This window comes from Dioscorea cayenensis, chromosome 11 (assembly GCF_009730915.1).
Source record: "Dioscorea cayenensis subsp. rotundata cultivar TDr96_F1 chromosome 11, TDr96_F1_v2_PseudoChromosome.rev07_lg8_w22 25.fasta, whole genome shotgun sequence".
Taxonomy (NCBI): domain Eukaryota; kingdom Viridiplantae; phylum Streptophyta; class Magnoliopsida; order Dioscoreales; family Dioscoreaceae; genus Dioscorea; species Dioscorea cayenensis.
In genome coordinates this window covers 18,050,748-18,062,619 of record NC_052481.1, presented here as the reverse complement: position 1 = coordinate 18,062,619, position 11,872 = coordinate 18,050,748, and the positions used below count along the sequence as shown (strand labels likewise).

Genomic DNA, 11,872 nt, shown 5'->3' with positions numbered 1-11,872 from the left:
ATTTTAAAATAAAAATTCTCGATTTTTCATGAATAAGAATAGAAGAACATGTGATCTGTTTTGAAGCTGCCATTAATAAGTTGATTCACATTCTTCCAAATTTGGTAGAATATTATCTCAAAAAATATTTATTGAGAGATAAATAATTTAGTGAAGTATTTTTTTTTAATTTTATGAATATATTAAATATACCAGATGCCTTGCCGTCCGGGTTACCCGTGACTCACATCATTGCTCTTGTTAAATGGTTCATTAATTATCACCCATTTTAAATTGAATCTAATAATTTTTAAACATGAATTTATTTATTTTTTTATTTTTAAGTAATGCAACAAGCATGTGTCAAGGATGAATTTATGTATGGTATATAATGTTGAAATTAATCAACAAATACATTTTATTCCCGGGATAAAGTGAGAATTTTTTAGTGCTAAAAAATATTGATTTTAAAACGCATCCATAAGAAAATTTTGATATTATTTCTGAAGATTTTATTCAGATTATTTGTTCTCAAAAAAACTTTATTTTTTTTATATATTTATAAGTTGTGATGGGGAATAATATAAAAAGTACTAAATAACAAGTGTAAATAACATCAAGGTACAAAGAAAAAAACAACGAAGTTAAAACAATTGGATTTAGAATAAAACATTGAAGGAATGATGGCAAATAAATTCACTATAGGTTATAATTCTCAAATATTGAAAATGTTGGAATGTTAGAACTTCATGAATTTACAAAAATATAACTCTTGAATATATAAATCTCTTCATTTAAAAAAAAAAAACATATCACATAAAATGGTAATTTGTTTATAAAAAAAAAAGAAAAAAAGAAAGAAAACAATTTGTTTGAAAAAGCCATGTCTTTCCACAATAACATATTATCTTTAATAAAAAAAATTATGAGGAAAGAGTCCTATCTTCTAAATAATAGCTAACTAACCTAAGGGAGGCCATAAATATTTAACAATTAGAAAATACCAAATAATTGACCACAGTAATTCAAGGAAATAAATGTGACATTTAATTTCAGTTAAAGTAATATATACAAGTACATCCCCTAAACAAAACCTATGTTATTATATATATCTACACACTAAATTATAATTGTATTCCAGATAATAATTAAATTAATGACAAAGTTTTTAGTCAAATCCCAACACATTCCATGTAAGGTGGAGAAAGTATTATCTAATGCTGTCATGATACAGTGACTAATTTCTTATATATTTTTTAATTTTATTAAAGGTGACTAATCCCATGTTTCATTCACCCACTTATTAATAGTACGCTTTATGATTTAAATATTTTTAATATATATGTATATATATATATATATGCAGTATTAAAACAATTTATTATAGTAAACAGCAATAAATTTTTTCCCCTCTAATATGTCAAATTTATATTTAATCTAATAGTTTTAAATTTAAAAATTTAATATATTTTTGTTAAATTTACTTACAAGTTATTAATTATTATAGACCGTTTAGTTTATTACCATTAGGTCTTATGCATAACATATTCATTTCATTGAAAAGGCTTCAAATCCTAAGTCACTAAGGTGGAACATATATGTGTTGTAAACCTCAACTTCTCCCGTATACCCATCACTGACAAGTGAAAAGTTATTAATTAATAAATGATCTTTTAGTTTATTAGCCCTAGGTCTATTGTGTAAGCTGTACGTATTACTATAAGAAGATAAGTTAGAATTTCAGTTGGCTCAATATGAGAGCATAAATATTATTGAGCTTGCACATGCGCTTTAAGTCTATGCACATTTGGACTTATGGTTTGTACACATTTTTGAAAAAATAAAATATAAGCTATTAATTATCCCCTCCCAACTAAAAAAAATCAAAATAAATAAATATAATTTTTTAAAAGAGGACCAAATATAATTTTTAAAATTTAAAAATTAAATAAATTTTCACAAATTTACTTACAAGTCAAGTTATCAGTTAAACCTCCCCTAACTAAAAAAAACATAAAACAGGTCAAAATAAGTAATCAAATTTCTCTGAAAGAGAATTAAAAATAAAAAATTAAGATATTCTCGCTTTAAAATTAATTTATTAATTTAATAATTTTCAGCATTTAAAATTCTAAAAACCAAAATTTTATAACAAGAAAATTGTTTCTCCTGAGAGTACAAAATTAAAATTTTTTTTTTAAAAAATAAAAAAATAAAAAAAGGAAAGAAAAAGACAACACAAGACCAAGAGATATTATTTTCAAGAAAGCAAGAAAAAAAAGAAAGAAGAAGAGAGCGGGCCAAGGAGGAGAAGTAGCTGCGGCCACTCCCTCTCCTCTCCCTATCTCGCCTTCCTTCATCCCTCTTCCTCGCCATCATATGCTCCTTCTGGGCCCTCTTCCACTTCCCATCTCAACAACCCTTGCTTCTCCCTCGCATTCCCGACCTTCTCCTCTCCAATTCCTCGCCTTTTTCACCTAGGGCTCGATCCCGCTCAATGGCCTCCGGGAGTTATAGGAATGGCGCCCCTAAAGTTAGTTCCAAGCTCGATCGTCCTCCCTCTGCTGGTTACTCCACTCCTAAGCCCTCTACTAAGTCCCGCCAGCCCGCTGGCCCCGCTTCCGGCCTCCGCCGTAGTAACTCCGGCTCCAACTCTGTCAAGGACGACGCTGGAGGTATACATTCTTCTTCTCTTTTGCGTTTTCATTCGAGATCTGGGAAAAAGTTTGGATTTTGCTTCTTTGCGGTGGGGTTTCTTTGGTGTTTCTTGAGGCTTTTGGATCTGATGGTGATGTGCGATGGAAACAGTGGATGATGATGGGAAGGAGGAAGACGCGGGTTAATGGCTTTTAGTTAAAGGTGACTTCTTTGAAAGAGGAGGGTAGCTAGAGTCAGTAAAATATAGAGATTTTTTTTGCGATGTCTTGGGCTATAGTTAGGATGAATGGCGAAAATTAAGGTTGACATTTTCTTTTGTCTGTTTTCGTGAATCGATCTGTTTTCACTGTTTTGACGATTCATTGTAACATCTATTACCAGTAAGTGCTTTGTTTAGCGATTGACATTTGTGAATGTTAAAGTACTGCTGAATATTGCGTATGCAGAGTACAGCTGTATATATGAGGTTTTGGACTAAAGTGAATATTGCAAAGTTTATACTTTTTTAAATTTTCCATAGAATATTATACAGGTGATATCTTTTAGATTAGTGAAGTCCATAGTCTAATGGTTGTCCATTGTATCTGAACTCATACTCCAATGAGTGCATGGATATCACTAAGTTGGAATTTAACATGTAAAACCAAAGGCTCCTGAAAGGTCTTGGAGCCATCAACTGTTGGATATGGATGCTGCGTTGCTAGGTAAGTGATTGGACAGGCTTATGAATTATATACTTGATTTGGAACATTTTATTTGCAGGACATATCTGAAGAGGTTAATTCTGTTTTCTGTTTGGCCCAATATGTAGTTTCCCATACAAATTGAAGAAATGTTGGTGAAGTTGAATAGGGGTGTATTGTATTTATGGGTATGTAGCTGGTCAGTGATCTACTTATTAAATTTCTGGCTTGATATTTGATTGAATGATGATCCTCTGGCTGTTCGGTTTCCTGGCCATTGTTGCTTCCTCTTTTACTCCCTTTGTGAGATCATTGTGGTTTCATATGAGGTGTATTTTGAGAGTGCATGATCATCTACACTTGCTCAAATCATTGTGGAGAAGTTCAGAGAAGATAAAATGATTCTCATTGTTAATGGCATGCATTTGTTTTGCCTCCATGCTGGTGGATGTGGAAAATAGAGAAATGACATTAACTGTTCTAAAGAAAAATGCGATGCTTTAAGCTTTTGACATAATGTACATGATGTGAAGTCTTGTCCATAAGAGAAATGAAGGGTGATCATGTTAGCTCATCTGCTACTTGAGTATGAGGTTTGTAGGCAGTATTATTGTGGTTTATGTGTTATAAAACTTGTTTTTTGGGGTTTTTATCTTTGTTCCTTTGGATTATCAGCATAAGCAAATACTCTATTTGTAGTTTTGCCATATGTGTGCTTGCATGTGCAACACACTGGTAGGGTTGAAGGATTTATTTGAAGGTTATCATGACTCTCGAGTTAATGCTGCCACTCTCAAATACAAGTTGAAATTGAAGTAGAATAATAAAAGATATAGGGCAATTAAATATGAGAAAGATAAAATGCGGATCTGACCTCTTTATTTATATTCAGAAGTATTTGAATATCATTTGGTGAAGATAAAGCTGCATTCCATATGTCTACTATGTTGTGCCTTCCCTTGATTGACAGAATGAAACAGCCATAGATTCTATAATGAAATTATGGAGAACATATTTGTGGAATGAAAATATAACATTCTACATGTATATTGGGATAGAAAGCTCAATGGGAATGTTATCAGTGTTTCGTATGGTTGTTTAATAAATCTAATGCGATGACAGCTAATTTGAAGTTTTTATATTAATTCACCTAGCTTTTGTTGAACTTGGAAAACATTGAAAAGTAAAAACTGCAAGACTAATCTTATAATTCAATCTGTAGTTCTTAGGTTTTCTATTTCTTTAAATATGGATTGATCACTTCAATCAATTTATATGTTGTGAACAGTTCCTGGAAGGGTTCGAGTGGCTGTAAGACTTCGGCCTAGAAATGTAGAGGAGATGGAAGCAGATGTTGATTTTGCAGATTGTGTAGAATTGCTGCCTGAGGTTCTTGCATGAGTACTTTATTATATTTATACCTTTTTCAAACCATAAGCTAGGAAGCAGTTCATATAATAATGATGAATTGACTTGTCCTTTGCTTTTCTCAGCTTAAAAGATTAAAGCTCCGCAAAAACAACTGGGATTCAGAAACCTATGAATTTGATGAGATTTTGACAGAATTCGCTTCTCAAAAACGAGTTTATGAAGGTGTTGCTAAACCTGTTGTTGAGGTAGGATAGTATGTCTTCTCATGCCATTATTTCTAGCCAGATATTTATTATTGCAGTTCTGTTTCATGTGAATATGATTGGGAATTTTTTTCTTTCTTGGTTGATGAGGTGCACTATTTGCTGTATGAAATTTCTTGACTGTTCTTTTTGTTTTCATGAATTGTGAAAAATATCTCTTGTTCTAAAGAATAAATATAGTGATTTTGTAGTAACTTCTAATATGACCATTCTGGTTTTCGGGCATTTGCAGAACCAAGATAGTCAATGCGAGTCTTTTCTTGTGTGAAATAATTTTAAGTTTTCGAGGGATCTCTTAAGCGTTTTGCGTCTCATTAAAATTGTAATACTGAATCATACTAATTGCTGATCTGCAATGTTGATGAATGGGATATTTTTTACTGAGAAATTACGCTGATCAGAATTATGAACTGGTATAAATGATTATGAGGCAATCAAAGTAGATTTGTAGATGACCACTTCCATCATGGATATGTCACCTGGTGAAGAAACAGCAGCAAAATCTTCGTTTTTTTTAACGTAAAAAGTGAACTGAATTAGCTTTTCTCATAAGTCTCATATACTTAACAATTTTCTTCTATACATAAATTCCACACATGGAACTACCACTGAGAAAATCATGAAATACTAGCACAATTTGTTACAGGTGAATTTAAAAGATCAAAAGACATGTTGAGGTATGCCAAAGGTTACACTTTATACAATAATGTAGCACCTTTGTTGGCGTTCTGATGTCTTTTTCCTTTGGTCTTCTGTTCTGTTTCTTTTTATTCATGCTATATACCTTTTCTCCAAATCAATCTCTGCTTATCATGTCATACTTTTGCCATTTACTTGATTTTCTCAAGGCAAAACTTCAGTTAAGCTATGTGCTGTTGTCTTCACTGAGTGCATATCTTGTGAGATTCTTTGGGGCTTCTAGTTTCTTGTAGTTTGCAATATTGTACTTCATGGTAATGGTTAGTTCCATTTCTTTGTAGAGTGTGCTGGAGGGCTACAATGGCACAGTTATGGCATATGGACAGACTGGTACTGGGAAGACATTCACGCTGGGAAGGCTCGGTGAGGAGGACATTGCTGCTCGGGGAATTATGGTTCGTGCAATGGAGGATATCCTTGCGGGCGTATCCCCTGATGCTGATTCTGTATCAGTATCCTATATGCAGGTTCTGTTTCAAGAAATCTTACCCAAATGACTTTCCTACTAGCTTAGGGTTATAAATTCTCGAGAAAATTGTTTGTAATACTTCGGAATATAGAATTCTTATTCTGTCCTTACCTGCTTCATTCCAAGAAACTTCAATTCTAGCAGTGCTCTGACATTTGGGTATTTTGTATGATCTACAGCTTTACATGGAAACCATCCAGGATCTTCTTGTCCCAACAAATGATAATATTGCTATTGTAGAAGACCCCAAGACTGGGGATGTTTCAGTACCTGGGGCTACCATAGTAGAAATTAGAGATCAGAGTAGTTTTCTTGAACTTCTTAGACTAGGGGAGGCTCACCGTTTTGCAGCAAACACGAAATTGAATACTGAATCTTCTCGCAGTCATGCTATTTTGATGGTGAGTTACTTAGTTTGGCCATGTGAAGGTGTGCTAGTTTTATTTCATTTCTCTGCTTGTCTTCAGTATTCTATGTAATATATTATTAGTTTAGGATGTTGTTTCTTCAATTTCGTAAGTTAAAATATGTTTTGTGCAGGTTCATGTTAGGAGGTCCAGTAAAGGAAGAAATGACCGAGAAAATTTTCCTGCTGAGAATGGCAATGCTTCTCCGTTGGTTACATCTTTTAGGCCACCGATTGTCAGGAAAAGCAAGCTTGTTGTGGTAGACCTTGCAGGCTCAGAACGCATAGATAAATCTGGTATTTTTTAGAATTTAGTTTACAACTAACTTTGAATGTACCCCAATTCTTAGTTTTGTTCCTAGCATTCCTTTCTGTATTAACAACTCATTGTACATATTTGGCTCTGTAAATATTTCATTCCCTGCCTACTTCTACCGTCATGCTCATAGACAGCTCTTGGCATTACGTAGATGCACATCCACACAAACCTCTTCCTGTGTATCTGACCATGTTGTATGCTATATTGTATAAATTTCTATTTGTTACTGGAATGAAGAGTAATGTCTTCTGTAGAGATAAAATAAAGAGGTATGAATAGCCAAATACCAATTGCAGAAATTCCAAAACAGATTTTGTAGGAAATTATGGTAGATGATGTTCTTCATCTTGTAATGCATGGTCTGGAAATTTTCTTAATCAGAATGTTTCAGATTTTTGTCTGGTTGATCTGAAACAGAAAAAATGAAATGCCTTTAACTCCTTTCCATTTCTAGCATAAATGTATTTTAGGAGTAAGTTCCTTCTTCGGTAACTTCTATCTACTTTGAATGTAATCAATCAGAAAGAGTTTGAGTACCCTTCTTCAGTACTTGTAAATGAAGCACACACTTGATATTTTGATTGTTGAGGATGTCTCTCTAAACTGGTCTTGCAATAGGATGGTATGCAGAATGACCTTATGTAACTATAATTTGTGTCGTGTATAATTGGGATACTTAATGAATTTGGTATATCAGGTAGTTTTGTTAGTTGCAGGTATAACTAAATGTTGCCCTCATGTTTTTATTTGTACCAGCTTTTGATTCTGTTTTGCTGTACTTGACATCAAATACATGTATTAACGAATGCATGCATTTATACATAAACATGTACATGCATACATATTTACATACAAATGTGTGTGTTCATACACACACGTGTGTATTTGGAGTGTTATGCTATAAGATATAAAGTTGACTAAAAAATAGGTGCATATGAGAGGAGTGTTATGCTATAAGATATAAAGTTGACTAAAAAATAGGTGCATATGAGAGGAGTGATATGCTTGGATATAAAGTTCAAGTTGACCATTAGAATAATAGAATGTATAATTATTTTGCTAGCAATACTGGCATAATGGTCAAGTTAAATCTTGTGTGTCCATTTCATGGTCCTTTCATATTCTTTTTTATTGGAATGTTAAAATTTTTCCATTTAACCATATAGTTAAAAGAACTTGATTGGTGTTTGCCTTTTAAGTTATGGTCAAATATGCCCAATTGGCATCTTAGTAATTTCAAGTATCTTTTGTTGACTGCAGAATGTGATGAATATTTTAAACTGCTAGAGCAATTACTGATTCTCCATGGGTTTTATTGATTCTAAATTGCTGTTTGTGTTACCAGGAAGTGATGGCCACACGCTAGAAGAAGCTAAATCTATTAATTTGTCACTGAGTGCCCTTGGGAAATGCATTAATTCTTTAGCTGAAAATAATGCGCATGTGCCATTTCGTGATTCAAAACTAACCAGGTTGCTTCGAGATTCCTTTGGTGGTAAGTCCCTTCAAGCATTTTAGGAAGATACTGCATGCGGCTAGTTTGGCATGGTTAGATATGTTGCCTCATTCTTGCTGCAGTTATATTCATCTTATGTAATATTAATTGTGGACTGTTGCACTCAGTTTAGATAGTATGAATATGTGGTACTCTTGGAGTCCATGGAATCAATTGATGATGCTCTAATCTAATAACTAAATTACTCGGAATCTTCTCCCATGCTGTGCAAGGATTATGCTTATGATCATATCTGTTTTTAAACGTCTGTCTTGTTTTGTAGTTTCTTTGTATCATGTTGTATTTCATTTCCCATGTACTTGAATATATTCTCTCATTGCTGAAGTGTCATTCTTATATTTTTAGTCATGAGAGAAGTTTTCACATCAGAGAAGATAATTTAAGTTTTAGAAGTCTTCAGAGTATTCTAACCATTTCTTGCCTGTGGCCTTCTTGACTTTTGCCCTTGGCATATATGGCACTTGATTGTTCACATATATATGGTTATTATCAAGTATATTCTTTACATTTAGTACACCTTATGTTTTGATACTCAATGCGATTTTTTCACAATAATTTAAACTTAAGTTTCCTTATTCCGCCACATATGCTTGATGCTTCTGAAATGTTGATGATTGAGACCTACTTCCCCACTGCATAAATTTTCTAGATTATGTCACTTATGACACATGGGCCGTTGATGTTAATGGATTCTCTCTTCCATTCCAAAACAACTTACTTCTTATCAGTCCAATCAGGGTTTTGATGGTCCGTTGACTGATCATTTATCATTTACTGTTATAAGTGGAATAAATTTAAATAAAACTGGATATTTCTACTCATTTCTGCCATTTAAGGTGTTCGAAAGAACGTAAAATCTTTTTTCTCAGATTTAGTGGAAGTGACTGCACTGATGATGGATATAACACATTCAAATTCACAACTATGTGATAGATTATAGTACACAATGGACATCATGCAAGATATTAGTATCTCATGGTTTGTCAGCATACATCTGTTCACAATTTCATTATTTTCATACTTGGTAATACAACTTCCTGTTTGTATCACATTGTATAGGTACTGCAAGAACATCACTGGTTGTAACAATTGGCCCATCTCCACGTCATCGGGGGGAGACTGCAAGTACTATAATGTTTGGACAAAGAGTAAGGATTTTATGTAAGGCCGTAATAATGCCAACGCTTTGAATGCAGTTTATTGAATGCCCTGTTTTTCAAGGTTTATGTGGTTGATTTTCATTTAATCTTGCAAAAGTATTTAAATTATTCTACTCTTTTTGCTGGCTTGGAAGTTTTCCTTGTTTTATTATATTATAGTGGATTCATTAATGATTGGACAGAGAGTAGGCTTCGTAAGATGCAGTAACAGTGCTTACTGCCTTAAATACAGTTTCATTTCATTTCCCATTTTTCATGGTTCATCTATTGATGTTTTGTTTAAATTTTAAATTGGGATAGGTTTTGCGTATTCTTTCCCTTTTTGTTATGGAAAAAGTCTTCTTCAATTTATTATATCATAATGGATTCACTAATGGATGGCCATTCTGTATTTTCTTTCGTTACCTTGTTGCTAGTATTTAGGAGGATGATTAGCCTCCCCAGTTATATGTCCATTTCACTAGCCTTCACATTATAGCAAGCTCATTCTGGGAGCACCTAATTTTGAACTGTTTGTTAGGATTGTGAGAATTTGAGACTTTTCCCCCTTGGTTGGTTTTCATATTCAATTAAATCTTAATAAATTTATGAATACAGATCTTTTAACGTGTGATTTCATTGTAGCAACAGACTATTGGAATTATTGGAACTTGTGCATTTTTTTAAAGATGCTAATTTTCCTCACTAGTAAAGAATTTTATCCCCTTCTGGTTGTACCTTAGATCATCTCATGGCAGAATATATCCAGGCTTTTGCTGATAAGAGCTTGGACAAGTATAAAGCCATGATGCTTGAAAGAAAGTTATTTTGTTTATCACAATTAATGTGGAAAGATTCTTATGGAAGAGAGATAATGCAAAACATCAAATCTTCATAGACCTCAAATCACTAGTTCTTCTTGTTACTTCTATTCATCTGCCATCTTTTACCAAAATTTCCTGGTTACATGCTGGAAAAGAAAAGGGATGCAAAGCAATTTTATTGAGTAAACACTAAAGGTATAATAAAATAAACAATGGAATTGGATAAAGGGTGTGACTTTATGGTATCAATTGAATGTTTAATATAACTGGGGTACAATTATCTTTTTGAAAGTTACTAATGCAGTTAATGATTATGTCGTATACATACCCAGTTGGAATTAGTTTTTTTAAAATCTACTAATATGAGCGTATTTATCAATCTGTTTACCAATGCATATCATCCAATATCCTGTGTCCTAGAGCCTTAGTTTATGTGCTACATGCAAATGTATTTCCTATATTGAATTGATGGGAGCAGGTTTTGTGGAATATTATTTATGATAGGCTATGAAGGTGGAGAACATGGTGAAGTTGAAGGAGGAATTTGATTACAAGAGCTTATGCAGGAGACTTGACATAGAATTAGACAAACTAATTGCTGAAAATGAAAGGCAACAGAAAGATTTTGAGGATGAGGTAGAGAAAATAAGAGCTGAAGCACAAAGTCGTCTTGCTGAAGCTGACAAAACATATATGATCGCATTAGAGGTTTGTTTGTAATTTTCTCCTTTGAACAATGAATTCATCTGAACTCATTTTATTTATTATTACTATTATACAATCTTTTATATGGTACCTTTTACACTTCCCACTTTTTTTGTAGTAGGATAATGCAAATTCTTACAAATGCTCCCACTACCCTTCTCTTATGCTATTTTATTTTTTGCACATTTAAAGTTTCATGTAATTAATCATGACCATGTTAGCATTAACTTGAGACCATTTATTTGCATGCACTCCTATTTCCTGCTTTTGTTGCTTGTATTGAAGAGTACCTGAATCGGCATACTTATAGTTTCAATTTCTAATTGATATTTCCATTTCAAGTGTTGAATACTTATGCCCAAATAAATCAAATAAATTGTTACTAAAAAAAAGTTCAGATTCTTTTGTCTGAAAATTATTTTTTTTGTTTCTTATGGGCAGTATAAATTTTTACTTGAAGAAAGGAAATCTACTGGCTGATTCTTTCTGTTAACTTATTTTCTTCTAAAGAATGAGAAAGCTAAATACGAAGAGGATTATATGGAATCAGTAAAGAGGCTTGAGGAGCAGTTAATAGCAAATAAACAAATAATTTCAAATGATACGATTGGTGCAGAAAACCATGCTCGGAATATGGAGAATATACCTGGTGAAGAGGTCTGCAGAGCTTTTTTTTTGTACACTTTATTTTTTTTTTATCTAGCATTTATTGATGGCATACACAGCTACGACAGGAGTCTGTTCTTTCATGCATTTACTTGATGTTGCGATGAGAATCAAACCATTCTTGTTTATCAGAGTAAAATTACTTATATTTGATGAATTGTAACAGTGGTACATA

At 32.9% G+C, this 11,872-nt stretch overlaps 1 protein-coding gene across 1 annotated transcript; it reads left to right on the top strand.

The window, feature by feature from the left end:
• Positions 1 to 2,247: 2,247 nt before the first annotated feature.
• LOC120272575 (kinesin-like protein KIN-UB) lies at positions 2,248 to 11,816 on the top strand. Its single transcript, XM_039279435.1, has 10 exons — positions 2,248 to 2,654; positions 4,609 to 4,709; positions 4,814 to 4,936; positions 5,935 to 6,120; positions 6,302 to 6,523; positions 6,663 to 6,825; positions 8,193 to 8,342; positions 9,423 to 9,511; positions 10,831 to 11,034; positions 11,542 to 11,816. Exons 1-10 carry the CDS (start codon positions 2,477 to 2,479, stop codon positions 11,791 to 11,793), a joined length of 1,668 nt encoding a protein of 555 aa, XP_039135369.1. The 5' UTR covers positions 2,248 to 2,476; the 3' UTR covers positions 11,794 to 11,816.
• The last annotated feature ends 56 nt before the right edge of the window (positions 11,817 to 11,872 follow it).

What these genes read in the sequence shown, in the direction of transcription:
- LOC120272575 (XM_039279435.1), top strand. Translation starts at nt 2,477, where the DNA reads ATGGCCTCCGGGAGTTATAGGAATGGCGCCCCTAAAGTTAGTTCCAAG. An exon ending in TGTCAAGGACGACGCTGGAG is followed by an intron (nt 2,655 to 4,608) that starts GTATACATTCTT and finishes TGTTGTGAACAG; the next exon opens with TTCCTGGAAGGGTTCGAGTG. An exon ending in GCAGTCATGCTATTTTGATG is followed by an intron (nt 6,524 to 6,662) that starts GTGAGTTACTTA and finishes TGTTTTGTGCAG; the next exon opens with GTTCATGTTAGGAGGTCCAG.